At 41.7% G+C, this 14,597-nt stretch overlaps 2 protein-coding genes across 2 annotated transcripts; both read right to left on the bottom strand.

The window, feature by feature from the left end:
• Window positions 1–1,276: 1,276 nt before the first annotated feature.
• On the bottom strand, window positions 1,277–7,111 carry LOC109464552 (EGF-like repeat and discoidin I-like domain-containing protein 3). Its single transcript, XM_019761556.1, has 9 exons — window positions 6,968–7,111; window positions 5,773–5,919; window positions 5,035–5,179; window positions 4,288–4,454; window positions 3,648–3,794; window positions 3,024–3,168; window positions 2,405–2,571; window positions 1,860–2,018; window positions 1,277–1,438 (listed from the first exon to the last, which is right to left on the bottom strand). The coding sequence occupies exons 1-9, from the start codon at window positions 7,109–7,111 to the stop codon at window positions 1,277–1,279; spliced, it is 1,383 nt and encodes a 460-aa protein (XP_019617115.1).
• Window positions 7,112–8,855: 1,744 nt separating this feature from the next.
• On the bottom strand, window positions 8,856–12,984 carry LOC109464551 (lactadherin-like). The gene is made up of 6 exons (XM_019761554.1): window positions 12,891–12,984; window positions 12,383–12,549; window positions 11,736–11,879; window positions 10,749–10,887; window positions 9,512–9,673; window positions 8,856–9,049 (listed from the first exon to the last, which is right to left on the bottom strand). Exons 1-6 carry the CDS (start codon window positions 12,982–12,984, stop codon window positions 8,856–8,858), a joined length of 900 nt encoding a protein of 299 aa, XP_019617113.1.
• Window positions 12,985–14,597: the final 1,613 nt, after the last annotated feature.

Raw genomic sequence — 14,597 nt, 5'->3', positions numbered from 1 at the left:
TCCATCCAGTTTTGAAAACTCTTTATCAGTATGGTACCGTCCCTTCAAAATAATGATTTCTAAGTTTTCAAATTTAAAAGCTAGAGTCTATCTTTTTTCAAATCATTTTGAACAGATGTTACTGAGTTATTTTTATAAAGTTATATAATGAGTAAATCTAACACTTTAAATGTCACTCTGTTTTTGTAATTGTTCTCTATATATGTGTGTGTGTGTTTTGGTCATAGCAATTATGATCATATATGTACGGCTCTAGGATTCTTGCTTGCTGTGAGTTAAAAGATGTTTTGCTATATATGTGTGCCTTAAGAGGGATGATTGGGCTTAGCTATGCTAAACTTGTCCTTGTTGAAATAAAAAATTCACTATGAAGGACCATACTACTGTTGACTTTGTATCTGTTGAGTCTATCACTTATTTATTTCTTATTTATCCGATTTATTTGAATTGTTACTTACGATATGAAGGGAGGCCTCCTCATAAGCATTTTATGCTTCCGGCCTCCCTGCACTGTTACATTTCATTTATATTTTCTTGTATCTGTATTGTTACATTTTGTTTTAAAGTGCGAATAAAAACTGAAACTAAAGCTATCATTTGCAGGGGTCTAAAAACAACCTGTATATATAATTATATACATATATTATATTATAATATTTTTAATGCAAGTATTGCAGGTAAGATTGGACTGACTATTTTACAAACTGGGGTAAGTTCACAAAATCTTGTGGCAGTGCAATGGGGATAATATACCATTGACATAAAGTATGTCCCAGGCAATTATATGTAAGGCCACACCAATTTAAGTGATTGGTTCTTCTTGGATTCACCCACTTCATTTTTTTTTATTTGAAAAAAAAAAACAGTTTCAGGTTCTGAACCAACTCCCAGATGCTCATATTTTGGCCCAAACAGTGGAAGAAAGCCTCTTAAGATTTTTTCATCTATTAATGCAATTTGGTTTTATAAAAAGTTCTAAATTTATTGTAATTAGTTATAAACCAGACCGGTATGTTGACATCATGGTTCCTTTAATAGCTTCTGGGGCTATCATAGGATGCCTGGGTCTGTTTTTATTTTTTCGCCCTGTCGCATCATATTGTTTTTGAAAAATAATCTGAGAACCAACAAATCGAATTGGTGTGGCCTAAAGCAAGAAAAAAATGATTTGATGCTTAGTTCCAAAAATCTATAATATATATATTGCACAAAACGTGACATGTGTTCAAACAACCAATACCACTCTCGCAGGTTCAATATTCCCAAATAAAGACGTTCAATAGTCCGATATACCGACGCCGTAGCAGCCCAGGACCTCCAGCCTCATGCTGATCCAGTTGTGCCAGGTTAGCGCCACCACGCGGATGTACCTGGTAGTGACAGGCGGGTGAAGGGCCTGAACAACGGGGGTCGTCGCATCACTGTTACCTGTGAAAACCTGGTTAAAGGGAAGAAAAAAAAAAACTGGTGAAAAATGGAAAATCGTCGACGGCGGCGGTACAGTCAACATTTTTATTTCACGTTGAGGGAAAACAATATTGTTTCTGCTGTATCTTCTTCTACAAACACATAAGGTCTATGACCTGGACCAGACGTCTGTTACCATGGTAACTGGTGCTGTAGGAGACACCCTACATTATGTAGCAGTACATAGCTGGTCACCATATACTCGTACAAATGCAAATGAATGCTTTTGATTGAGACCAAACAGAACAGTGTTTATAAACTATCTTGCCTCTCTTTTACCATTCAGCTTTACAAGCAGTTGGCATTATCGTAGGGAACACTTCTTGCGACACAAATGATTTGCTTCTGAAGGTAATTAGAACCTTAAATGGGTTTCTATTTTAGTGGTCTACCTTATCCAAGCCGTCCAAGTCCCTGTATGTTGTCCAGGAGTCGCCGTCGTTGCTAAACAGGAGCTTGTATGACGTCACATATTGCGGTACACTTGCAATCAGTAGGGCGTCTCGACCTTGTGTCACCACTCCCGAAACCATGGAAAAGCCCAGATCAACCTAAACCAAAAGCATCGCTCATATCACAAATCAAAGGCATTTTACATTCATCCAATAATTTTAACTTTTTAAAGAAAAATTTGGGAAACCTTTTAAATCATTTAGGAGGGTGGGGGTCATTATGACTCTAAGTGCACAATACATTACCATATCGATGAAAACCAAGCAGAAGACTGGCCTTTTTATGAAAGAAGAAGTGATGCAGTTTTTTAATGCGGGTAAGCGCTAATTCACTATAATTACAAAATATCACTATAATTACAAAATATAGAAAGATGCAAGGTGGCCAATTATTTGAGTCACAAATCGTCATCACACCCACGCCACCCAACCAGCTATTCCCATTTTTGCCCCCGGCCAGCTTTAAAAAACATTTCTAGTTCTACCTGTATCCACTCTCCGGCTGTGGTATTCCCCGCACACCAGGCCGCAGTGCCCGCCTGGTTCAGCCGGCCCAGACTCGTCCTGCACGTCTCACCACCATGTTCAGACGACGCGGTTATTCTGTCGTCCAGAACGTGTCGGGACTCCATTCCCAAGGGTGATCGGCAACCTATCGAAGAAAACAATTAGCCTCCTTCATCAACGCATGAGACACAATATTGATACAGCGTTTTGAACAGTTTTTAACGCGTTATTTTAATAGCCGGCCATCCTACAATCCGAGAGAACGCGTTAAAAACTCTTCAAAACGCTGTATCAAACTTCCCACTCACCCAGGAGCCTGCACACACACACACACACACACACACACACACGTACACACACGTACGCACACACGCACGCACACACGCACGCACGTACGTATACCCACACACAAACACACACACACACACACACACGAACGGGACCGAAAATGAAACTTCTTGGAGAAGGTAATGAGATCTCTGTTCAGCGCTCTTTGTTCGAAAACTATTTCATTCACTTTATTTCACTTCACTGTATATCCTAATTTCTTGAACGAAACTATCATCAGATGCTTTCGCTGAGTTCTAACTGACTTACCAGTGTCCATACACCCCAGGACTTCTACTCTCATGCTTTGATGTCGGTTCCAGCTCTGGACAACAAACCGGATGTATCTGGTAGAAACCGGCGGGCGGAGGACGTGAGTTACCTCGGTGATAGTGTCCGTGTTTCCCGTAAAAACCTGATATAAAAAAAAAATAACATTGCCATGTACACACTACCGGTGCAAGTGGGTACTGTGCTCGCCAAATACACGTCAAACACACTCCACTACCATTGAACTAGCCCCCTGCTAAAGTGATTGCAAAACTGTGTGGCCCAAGGGCTACTGAACCGGAGATGGGCTCCGCCCTATGCATCACGTGCGTTAACTAACTTTTACACTATAGGTGGTTCTCTATCTTAAGCCCCATGCACATATCCAGGACCTTCTCCAGACCACCAACCAACCAAATCGGGTAACGTTGAAGTTAGGGAGCAGTTTGACCACATTTATGCTTAACCTACCTTTCGACACGAATCGAATCAAATTTGAGTTAAATTCGAGTCATATTAGACTTGTAACCACTACCACTGCTGACCTATTCCCGGCCACTAGCCAACCAGTCATCACGGAAATAAACACGCAGACCCTCATACAATCCGACCAGACGGCCGTACCTTATCTGACCCGTCTGAGTCCTTGTAGGTTGTCCAGGAGGTTTCATCCCAACTGAACCGGAGGTTGTATGACTTCACCCACTGGCCAGTATTCGCCCGACCCTGAGTTATAACTCCCTGGACCTTCGCTACTCCGCCCAAGTCAACCTGTACAGCAAACATGTTACCCATGTTACAACTTTCTTCCTATATTTTTAAATAAAAATTTTAAATTTAGCTTGATGCATCTAAAATTGTTCCACGCCATATCTTTTTTTTTTTCGTCCTTAATATCTCTGTAAGTGAATTCTACGGGCCAATTTGTTACTGTATTTGCAGCCATTAATTCAGTTTTTAATTTAAATTTATTATAAAAAAAGAAATGGCAGAAGAACATGAACATCTGATAGTTTACATACATACAAAATATTCAGACGTCTTTCGCACACTACTAGCAATACACAATACATTAATGTTGTAAAACTTTACTCTAAACTGAACCAAGCGCAAACCAGTACCAAGAGGCCACGTAGCGAGATATTAGACGTTAAACAAGTCAGCAACAACAACAACAAATACAGCACACAAAACATACTGCTGGGAGATTAAGCACAAACTACGATAGACTGGGCAACGGGCTAGGCCCTTCCCAACATTGTACCTGTAGCCACTGTCCTGGAGTGTTGACACCTCCTACCCAGCTTCCCGTCCCTATGATTTTGTTGAGCCGGGCGAAGTACGAATGATGAGTGTTGCTCCAGGATGACGATGCTGTGATACTGCTGTCCTTGATACGTCCACTCTCCAGTCCCAGCGGCTCTAGACAACCTTACAGTCAAGAACAAGAAGTCTGAGATTCCAAACCTCCGGGAAGTGTATGATGCATAAAGTTCACTGCTGACCTTTGCAGACATTAATCATAATGCAATGTTAATTAACAGTAACGCCACATAACTTGATAAAATGGGTGATATCACGTACAATTATGCTGCACAGTACATGCAAATAAAAACTTCCTGAATCTACATTGTAGTGTGGTAAGGCCTATTAGTCCCACAAGGCTTAACTCCTACAGTGGACAACAGCTGTTGATAGATGATACTACATTGCATACCGCACGGGGTGTCGAATTTTTATACCTGAGAATGAAGATACAAAAAAAGAAAATAATAACCTGGACACCTGGTTACTAGCCATATACCAAACAAATACGTCGATCGAAGGCCGTTTTCTTGTCAAAATGACAAAAAAATCTTCTGCTAAAATTGTTGATTCTTAAACAAAGCGGCGTCAATACGACTACGACGCAAGCGGCATTTGCCTGGTGTCCTTTTATTCTTTCAACCGTCAACATCATTACTAGCATTTTATCTCTCAACAGTAGTATGAAAAGAGCGAACTGAATTACCGGTGTCCATACAGCCCAGAACTTCCACCCTCATGGCGACATATCCGGACCAGCTCTGTGCGACAAAGCGGATGTACCAGGTGGACACCGGCGGGCGGAGGGTGTGAGTTACCGCGGTAGTACGATCTGTGTTGCCTGCGAAGACCTGATTTCAAGAAAATCTGTTAGTAACAGTACTCATGGAGCTATCTTTTTTTTAGCATTGGGATACGACATTGCCTGAGTGTGCCAATGCGTTTTATTATTGTATATTTCAGCCTTATTACAGTAATACACTACATGTAAAATGAAATGTCAGGGAAACAGAATATTTTCTTTGTGTATCCCATTTCAAACACAACAACAGATGATAAATGATAATAAGCAAGACTAAGTGGAGCCCTGAATTAGATAAGTAAACAGTAATGGCAAAAATTAGTCGTTAACAACAAAACAATAATAATAACAATAATGATAATAATGGTAATTTTTCAAACATGTAGACCATCCTTATGTAATATTTTTTGCCACATGGAAGAGTGCAGATAAGATGTTCTCAACAAAGGGAACACAAATTAGGACTGCATTTAACTTGTAATATTGCAGCAGTAATACCTAGATGCAGTTCGAATCAGATATGATTGGAGCCTTGAGCATACATAGCTTCAAATCCAAAAGTCCTTATATTTGACTGCCCTTTCAGGGACGACATCAGTCGACAAATTGTCGAGTTTTACTTTACGTGACAACTTTACGTACCTTATCTGACCCATCAGAATCCTTGTAGGTTGTCCAGGAGGTTTCGTTCAAGCTGAACTGAAGCTTGTACTGCGTCACCCACTGGTCAGCATTCATCCGACCTTGAGTGATGACTCCATGCACCTTGACAACACCTCCTAAATCAACCTGTACACGTTAAGCAAAATATGAATACTGGGCACTGAATCGGTATTTCGTGAGGGGAGTAAAAGAGGCTATCTAAATTAGAGTTTACCAGCCGACAATCAACCGAGACGGGGGCCGATATCGTCTACCAGGAAATTACGATTCATTACTCGAGTCACCTGTTCCTAACGTCACGTGCTCAGAGCAATCAATCAACATCACTTATGAAGAAGATCGACGTAACAGTGACTGAAAATTCGAGGTGAGCTACTTCTACGTATACTGAATGAAAAATATCAAATTTCATCATGCACAGTTAACAATTATTCCTTATTATTATTAACAATTAGCATATTACATACATTAACTTTGTTCTTTGATAAATCTAGATACCACAGAGAAAGGACACATGCAAGGAAGCATTCCTGAAATGTTTGTTTCGTTTATCAGGATCTCCACTTAGAGTTACATAATTTCACGAGAAGGAAAATATCAGATTGTGCTGATATACATATTTGCCGCGGTGAAACAGAAGATCTAGGCATCTAGATGCAAGGCAGTGTTTGAGCAGGTGCAATCCTCACACACGGAACTGGTGACATCTATTAAGGAGTCATTGAGGTCGAAATTGCGTACGGAGTTTGTCCGCCTCGGGGCTTCAAACTTTGAGGCCTCGTGGTGTGACTCCGTACGCTGGGCTAAGACCGAAGGTGACAGGCTGCGTCTCCGTTTTTAGTAATCTGTCCTGTTACTGTATGTAGCAACATGTGGAAAATTGGAAAACCGAAATGTCTGTCTTTTATGTCATTATTTTATTTTGATGTGTCAAGTTGGTAGGAGTGGGTTGGTGGGAGCACTTGGACAGTAACCTGTCGTGGGTAGCTTGGCACATCCTTTTTCTATTCCCCTTCCTTTGTCTATGTTTCAGTCACGTCGAAAAGTTGTAAAAAAATGAAATAGTTAAAAAACCTCCTGTCTCTCTTGTCTAGTTTTCACTCCTTTTTGATTTTGTTATACCCCAATTAAAAACGGGAAATTATCAGATTCCCAGTTGATGGAGGTTTCCTACCTGTAGCCACTCGCCGATAACTTGAGTTCCTGCCCAGGCGCCATGTCCTCTCACACCGTTCAGCCGCCCGTTGTACGGCTCCAGACCACCGTGAGCGACAGACGCTGCCGTGATGCTGGTATCTGCGATGTATCCTGCCTCCATCCCCAGTGGTTCTAGACAGTCTAATGGTCAAGAATTACAATCGTAGGTTGATTTTAAGTTCAAGAATGATTTATAAATCTTCTTTTATTTTATTTATTTTTTGCCCCCCCTCCCCTATTTTTCTGACGACATCTTCAATACATTTCACTAAAATGGATATTTTTGCCATTCCATCTACATAGACTATAGTATTACTCGTTCTCCGATTAGAGTCTCAGGCTGTTTGGTACAAACTGCGATACTTGTTCAGTATAATATCGTTACGCGTAAAGCATTAAAGGATATCTAGGTTTTAGGTTACATGTACCAGTAATGCGATTGAATGTGTAACTTTTTTTAGGATATGCTGCGCATTGGTACATAGCAACAGGTATCATCCTCTCTGTCGGTAGAATCATTAGTTCTACCATATCAAAGTCTCTACCCTGAAATTTATACGCAAACACAGCCTTAGATAGTGCCTTTTCGTACTAGCTGTGCACGTACTGATGTACAGTATCGACTGTGTACTCACCGGCATTCATACAGCCCAGGACCTCCACTCTCATGCAGATGTGGTTGTTCCAAGTCTGGACAACGAAGCGGACGTATCTCGTGGTGACTTGTTGGTGGAGAAGTTGAGTTACCGCCGTTTCTCCATCCGTGTTCGCTGTCAAAATCTATGTCAAGAAAATAGAATATCGTGTTTTAAGCTTCACTGTATTGGATTCCTCATTTTGAAGCAGCTTCAGTTGAGGAATCTCACAAGTCTTTAAAGCCATTGTTACACTGATGGCAAAATATAGCTTTCCGAAACACTGTCGAACTCCCCCAATCATGGTTAGCAGTTCTTGAGCAATGTCGGATGCGGCTGGCTGGTGTCCTGCGAGGTTGGCTACGCCAGTGGTGTGGATCGGTCATTGTTGGTTGGTTTTCATTGTTGGTTGGTTAGGCCAGCAGTGCTCGGGAACTCGGGGCGTCTTCGTGGGTCAAGCTTGACTCAAATTTAACTCAAATTCAGTCCCTATAGAAAGGTAGGAATGGCTTAAATCTAGCTAGACGTTCACGAACTTTAGCCAAACTTGGTTGGTTGGTTCTAAATGTGTGACACGTACGGGCAGAATCCCCCAACAAAATGTCTGCCTACGTGTATACAACAAGGCGAACAAATTAAAATCTGACCAGACGGCCGTACCTTATCTGTCCCGTCAGAGTCCTTGTAGGTTGTCCAGGAGCTTTCGTCCCAGCTGAACTGCAGCTTGTATGACGTCACACACTGGTTATATATAGTGTTCCGCCCCTGTGTGATGACTCCGTACACTATCGCTGCTCCTCCTAAGTCAACCTGCACAATATGGACAGTAACGGCATCCTGAACTGTCTTTCATTCAAAAACGTTACAGTTCATAGATCTCAAACGACAAATGGATTTATAGACGTCTAGAATTTTTTTCCGTTTGGTATAGAAAACATTGTTTGTTTGTTTGTTTGTTTGTTTGAACTTTACTTTATTAACAAGAAGCCCAAATAGGCCTGCAGGTCACTAGTACTATTTATTGAGGTCTCTAGGAAAGATGAAAGGGTCAGACATAAAATCTAACAAAAATAAAGTCTACATCCTTTTAAGTCCTAATAAATCTACACACATTTTACACATACATTGTACAAAATATGTAGTGCATGAAATTTGGTACATGATTACGATTTAGTGACCACTACGAGACAGGTTCGAGTTCGTGGTCAGTTAAAACACAATTGATATATTCTAAACATTTCGAACCTGAAGCCATTCTCCGGCCACATGTCGTGCAGTAGCTGCACACCAGGCCTGCAGTCCGTCGCTGCTGTTCAGCCTGCCGTAGTACGGGTGATGTCCGTCGTTATGCTCGTATTCAGATGATGCCGTGATGGCGCTGTTCGGGATGGCTCTGGACTCCATCCCCAAAGGATCCTGACAAACTATGAGCAATAATATAAGCAGGAAAGTTCATCTTGCTGTTAATGAAATAATAAGAAATAAAACTGTTCCCCAACTAAAAAAAATGACACCCGGTCCGGAATTTTCGAGTGAATCTCTCAGTCTTCGGCTATCTGCAAACTTTTGCTAATGACTCAATTAAAAGTTGATTTCAGAGTTCTCTATCAAGGGTCATGAACTATCTGCTAACTTTTGTTAATCAATGACTTGGCAACCACTGAACTAAAGGTTGATTTCAGAGTCCTCTATCATGGTGAAGATATGTCAAGCACTTCTAATTTTATCGAATCGATAATTTTTACCAGTTCGAGAACTAAATGTTTTCTTGCTACAAGAGCCATCCCATTACATGAGTCTACACCAGTTACAGATACGTGGCGCTTATATCTATGCGGCTACTTATATGTTTAATGTGTGAATATAGTATACGCAAGATAGCTTACCAGTACAAGTAGGTTCGCTTGAAGTCCACTGGCCGTCAGCTTGGCAGGTTACAGTAGAGATGCCCTGCAGTCTGTACCCTGTGCTGCAGGTAAAGTCAACAACGTCCTGGTAGGAGTTTGTGGTCATGTTCCCGTTTGTAGGAGCCGTCAGACGGGGACACACTATTAAAAAACGGCATAAAAACATTGTGACACTAATGGTAACTGAACATCACGTGCCGTTTCCATACATATTTCTTCACCCACATTGTAGTCATTAAATTACATGATAACAAAGATATGTTGATATCATCTGGACAGTTCACCTGTGTTGGTAGAAGTCATCACAATTAAAGTTTAAAATGTAATTTCCAACAAAAAGATTGGACATTACAACCACCCCTCAACAAAGACGGGGGGCGCCACAGACTTTCTGCAACCCATGACCCACTGCTCATCGGGTCATGTGATGTGTGTCATCTGCGCATGCATGACGTGGCGTTACAGAATTCGGGTGCTTTTTTTCTGTTGGAAATTACAGTTTAAACTTTCTTCATAATCTGTTGATATCATTTAGAGTGAGACTACCTCACAAGAAACGTAAAGGAGGAAATTTTCTTTCATCCACCAACGTTGAATTAGGACAGCCGCAGGCATCGACTTTTTAATAAATGGTTTTTTATTGTTCAAACGGTACCCGTGCGGTCGCAGCCTTTATACGGCTGAATTGATGCAGGGTATCACAATAATCAATACAAATCACAACAATTACAACAATCAAATAATACACATGATACACATATGCATATTTGTTCCACAATTTTTTTTGTGGAACTGTCGCAAGGGTCTGTGCGGCTGCCATTCGGCGCCACAAGGTGACCTCAATACGACTTTCCCCAACCGAAGTTAGGTACCCATTCACACCTGGGTGGAGTGAGGAAATTCGTGTAAAGTGCCTTTCCCAAGGGCACAACGTCGGGGCGCATGTTCAGACAGGTACGACTCGGAATCGAACCCGGGTCTCCCGGTTCACAGTCGATTGCTCTAACCACTACACCACCCGACGCCACGCCCGACTTCCAGGCACCATTGACCCACTACTGACGCCACGCATCCCGAAGGCCAGTGCGCTTCAGGAAAGATGGTCAATTTTCTGATAGACACGTGCACGTCCAACCTTAAAGTTTGTTCAGCCTTGAAATATTTTAATTTTTGGTGCAAAAATGTTACATAATGTACCCCATAACTACATGCTCACCGTAGCAGCCCAGGATCTCCACCCTCAAAGAGACATGACCGTGCCAGGTCTGGGGTACAAACCGGATGTACCGAGTGGTGACAGGCGAGGGGAGAGTCTGGGTAACTGCGTCCCGGTCATTCTTGTTACCATTGAACACCTGGACAACAGTTCATAACTGGTGAATATGAAACATGAATGGTACAGACACTATATGTTTTATGATTTCATCTTGTATATATAACCATTAATCGTTATGAGGCCTGGATTGTCTCTTATTTCCTCCTTAATTTCTTTTTCACCTGTTTTTGCCCAATGGGATGAAATGTACATAAAACGTCTCGATTCATTCATTCATTTATTCATTCATCCATATATCATATGTCTCACTTTATCATAGGTTGTTCTAACGCACAAACGATTCAACGTCCTTTCCACTTGCTCATTAGAATTTTACACACTCCATCCAATTGACACGTTTAATACATATAAGGAGATATCCTTTACATTATAAACATTGGTTACATGGATTGTACGTGCATATTAGTCTCAAAAGACTATGACTAATTGCGCAAAGCAAAACAGGATTGTACATTGTACTAATGCTAATTCATTTGTATCCAATTATTATGTTTACCGAAGGAAAACATATTGTTTTTGCTCCATTTCCATTTCTTCTCCAAACACTAATCTCTGACCTGGCCAATGGCCTCTTTTGTTTACGTCTGTCACCATAGTAACTGATGTCGGGTTACACAATGTGACACACACACACACACACAATGTGGCAATTTCATTGTAGGCATTTAGACTCCTGTCACCATATACATGTATGTGAATGTGTTTGAGTAAGAATTAACAGAGCAGACCATATCCGAAGGTAAACATTATGCATTTGCTTTGCAAATGTTACTTTTCTAGTTTGTATTATGTTTAGTTGCAGTAGACATTACGATAGTTCCCGTACTTTTGTCGTGTCTACAAAGATCGTTGTTGGAGTAGCCATACCTTGTCTGAGCCGTCAGTGTCTTTGTAGGTTGTCCAGGAGTCGCCGTCTCCGCTGAACGAGAGCTTGTATTTCTTCACGTACTGGTTGGCACCTCTGCGACCTTGGGTGACGACCCCGGAGACAGTTGCACTTCCAAGGTCAACCTAAGGTCAAATGTGACACAGAAGCGACACCAACAAAATGTTTTCAAAATGTGCAAAAGATTCGGGTAGACGCGAAGTTCGGCAAAGGTTTGGTCTCGGTTGGCTGTTAGTGCCCGAGGCATGGTCGGGGACAAGTTTTACTCAAATTTAACTCAAATTTAATTCGCATAGAAAAGCAGGCGCGGCCTTAATCTGGTCAGACTGCTCTCGAACATGGTTGGTTGGTGGTCGGGGGAAAGTTATGAATGTGTGACAGACACTTAATGTAGCGCATTTGTAGACGAACAGAAAAAATATCACAATCCACGGACCACAGCAGGGGCTTTGGTTATTTTTAACACAAGGAAATAGCCTTCTGTTATATTTGCTCCAGTTCTCTTTGATTATGTGGAAAATATAATGCTAAACACATTTTTGGAAGTCATGACCACTATTCCCTACCGTGTTATCATTAATGTGAACGGGTACGTGTAACGTTAACGTTAATGATATATTCTCCCCACCTGTAGCCACTGGCCCTGATTGCTCTGAGCAGCACACCAGGCGTAATGCGAAGCCCTGTTCAACCGGCCCTGAACTATCCTGCAATGCCCGCTGTTATACTCAGATGACGCTGAGATGCTGGTGTCTGGGATATCTCCTGTTTCCATTCCCAGGGCTGAATCGCAAGCTACAGGGAATTCACAGACGATTGGGTCAACAATCAACATTAACCGCAGTATATAGTAGAGGGGATTCATTCCTCAAGCTAACCGACACGCAGTCGTCCCTCAGTAAAACATCTGGAGCCGCATAGTTCCCGTTTAGAACTTTTATTCAGCCTGTCACACGACCGGTTTCGACTGTGTGGCTTCTTCAAGTGTACAGAGGCTAAATGACACAAGTGCACAAAGTTCTCACTTATATACCTTTCCAGTGCATATTGCCCTCAGGTCAGTTACATGGCGAATATATAATTGTTGCCTGATCTTGATATTTTAATTCCGAAATCCTCAACATGCAATTCCTTACCTGTTACGTAGAGGGCGCTACAGCCGTTCACGCCTGTCCTGTTCGATGTTGCTGAAAATGTGAGAGCAGATAGTCTGTCAGTTGCGGCATACATATTTCTAAGCGGTTGTAAATAATTCTGATTTCTTGATAATTATGTTTACCGAAGGAAAACATATTGTTTTTGCTAAGTTTCCTCTTCTTCTTCCGTTTTCAAACACTTACCTCTGACCTGGTCAACTAGACTGTCTCTCACCATGGTAACTGGTGTTGGGTTACATAATTTTGCAATTTTATAGTAGGGGGGATTTAGACTCCTGTCACCATATATGTGAATGTATTTGAGTAAGAATGAACAGAGAAGACCATATGCGAAGGTAAACATCATGTATTTGCTTTGCAAATGTTACCTTCCTAGTTCACGGATGTATTACACTTACCGTATATTGGCTGCCAGGCGAGAGAGAAGAGAGAAGGAACGCTGCCGTCTGCGTGGAATACGACCTTCACTGCGTTTCCATGGGAACGGATGACCTCGCTAGGCCGTGAGCGCCCACAGAACCTCCCCATGCTCACCCACTGCTCACCTACATAGTCAAACAGCTGCAAAATCGTAACACATTAGTTGTGAACGAAAGGCTAAACACTGGAGGAGTAAAGCAAAGTGCCTATATAGTTCAGTATTAGCATGAAAGTTCATCTGAGTTGGTAAACTACATATTGCAGAATTAAACTATTCTCTGAACGGGACGGGGGGCGGTACCGACTTCCGACAAACTTGTACCAGGTGAGGCGTCGCACATGCGGAAAAATCACGTGTCTATACCACAGCACTCGGGTCAGAAAGCTGATGAAGACCGAGCGATTCGGTGAGTCATCATATTGAGTTAGAGAACAGTTTAATTCTCATTGCATTGTTAAGTATATGCCTATTCAACCAAGATGGTCACACCATTACCCCCATGTTCTTTTCAACTTGCATTGGCTTGATGGGGAGTATTCGACTATATTAAAAAATCCTAACCATGCAAATGAGAATGAAAGATACAGGCAAATTTAGAACAGGTGGAAAACATGTACCTCTACGTAGTCAAATCGGCAGTCGGGATGATAGTCCATGGAGAATGGACTGCCGAATGTCAGTTCCATCGTCTGCTGGCTGCCAATGGTCACCAAAGCCTCACAGGAGTAGGAGGACGGCTTGGAAAAGAACGAAACATTGTCATTACTAATTACTAAAACAGTAAGGGCTAGCATAATATAATGTTATAATTGAGTGGGGATAATCATGAGTTTCTTCTTGTAACAAAACAGCCTTTTATATATCTATCTGATGCAGAAAATGGCGTTTTGTCTAGCCTCGTACCTTTGGGTACATCAGATTTCGCACCTCACCGCCACTCTCTGTATCTACGGTCTGGCACGACTGATAACTTGTTACTGTGAGAAAAAAAAGTAGGAACATTATTGATCAGCAACTAAGCATAAGCCGAATGTACAGGTGTTTAACATATATATATATTATCTCTTTAAGCCAAATTGGGTTGACCCCAAATGTTAATTGTAGTACTATACCAACGACTTCGGCCCTAAAGCGTCGCCAAAATTTTGCAGGCAGCTTTACGTTTAAACGAGAGAATCACCTGCCGGTACTTCAGGAAACTCTATCCCTGCCAGTAACGGCGACCAGCCCGAGTGTATTTCCGTAATCAGCACCCCAAATGGTAA

Source organism: Branchiostoma belcheri, unplaced genomic scaffold, assembly GCF_001625305.1.
Source record: "Branchiostoma belcheri isolate BF01 breed outbred unplaced genomic scaffold, Haploidv18h27 scaffold14, whole genome shotgun sequence".
NCBI classification, from domain to species: domain Eukaryota; kingdom Metazoa; phylum Chordata; class Leptocardii; order Amphioxiformes; family Branchiostomatidae; genus Branchiostoma; species Branchiostoma belcheri.
Note: the sequence above shows the minus strand (reverse complement) of the source record. Positions and strands in the feature narration are given on the sequence as shown.

What these genes read in the sequence shown, in the direction of transcription:
- LOC109464552 (XM_019761556.1), bottom strand. Translation starts at nt 7,111, where the DNA reads ATGGAGGCAGGATACATCGCAGATACCAGCATCACGGCAGCGTCTGTC. An exon ending in TCTGGGCTGTATGGACACCG is followed by an intron (nt 4,455 to 5,034) that starts GTAATTCAGTTC and finishes CTTGACTGTAAG; the next exon opens with GTTGTCTAGAGCCGCTGGGA. An exon ending in CTCCAGGACAGTGGCTACAG is followed by an intron (nt 3,795 to 4,287) that starts GTACAATGTTGG and finishes TTTGCTGTACAG; the next exon opens with GTTGACTTGGGCGGAGTAGC.
- LOC109464551 (XM_019761554.1), bottom strand. Translation starts at nt 12,984, where the DNA reads ATGTATGCCGCAACTGACAGACTATCTGCTCTCACATTTTCAGCAACA. An exon ending in TAGCGCCCTCTACGTAACAG is followed by an intron (nt 12,550 to 12,890) that starts GTAAGGAATTGC and finishes AATTCCCTGTAG; the next exon opens with CTTGCGATTCAGCCCTGGGA. An exon ending in ACACTGACGGCTCAGACAAG is followed by an intron (nt 10,888 to 11,735) that starts GTATGGCTACTC and finishes ACTGTTGTCCAG; the next exon opens with GTGTTCAATGGTAACAAGAA.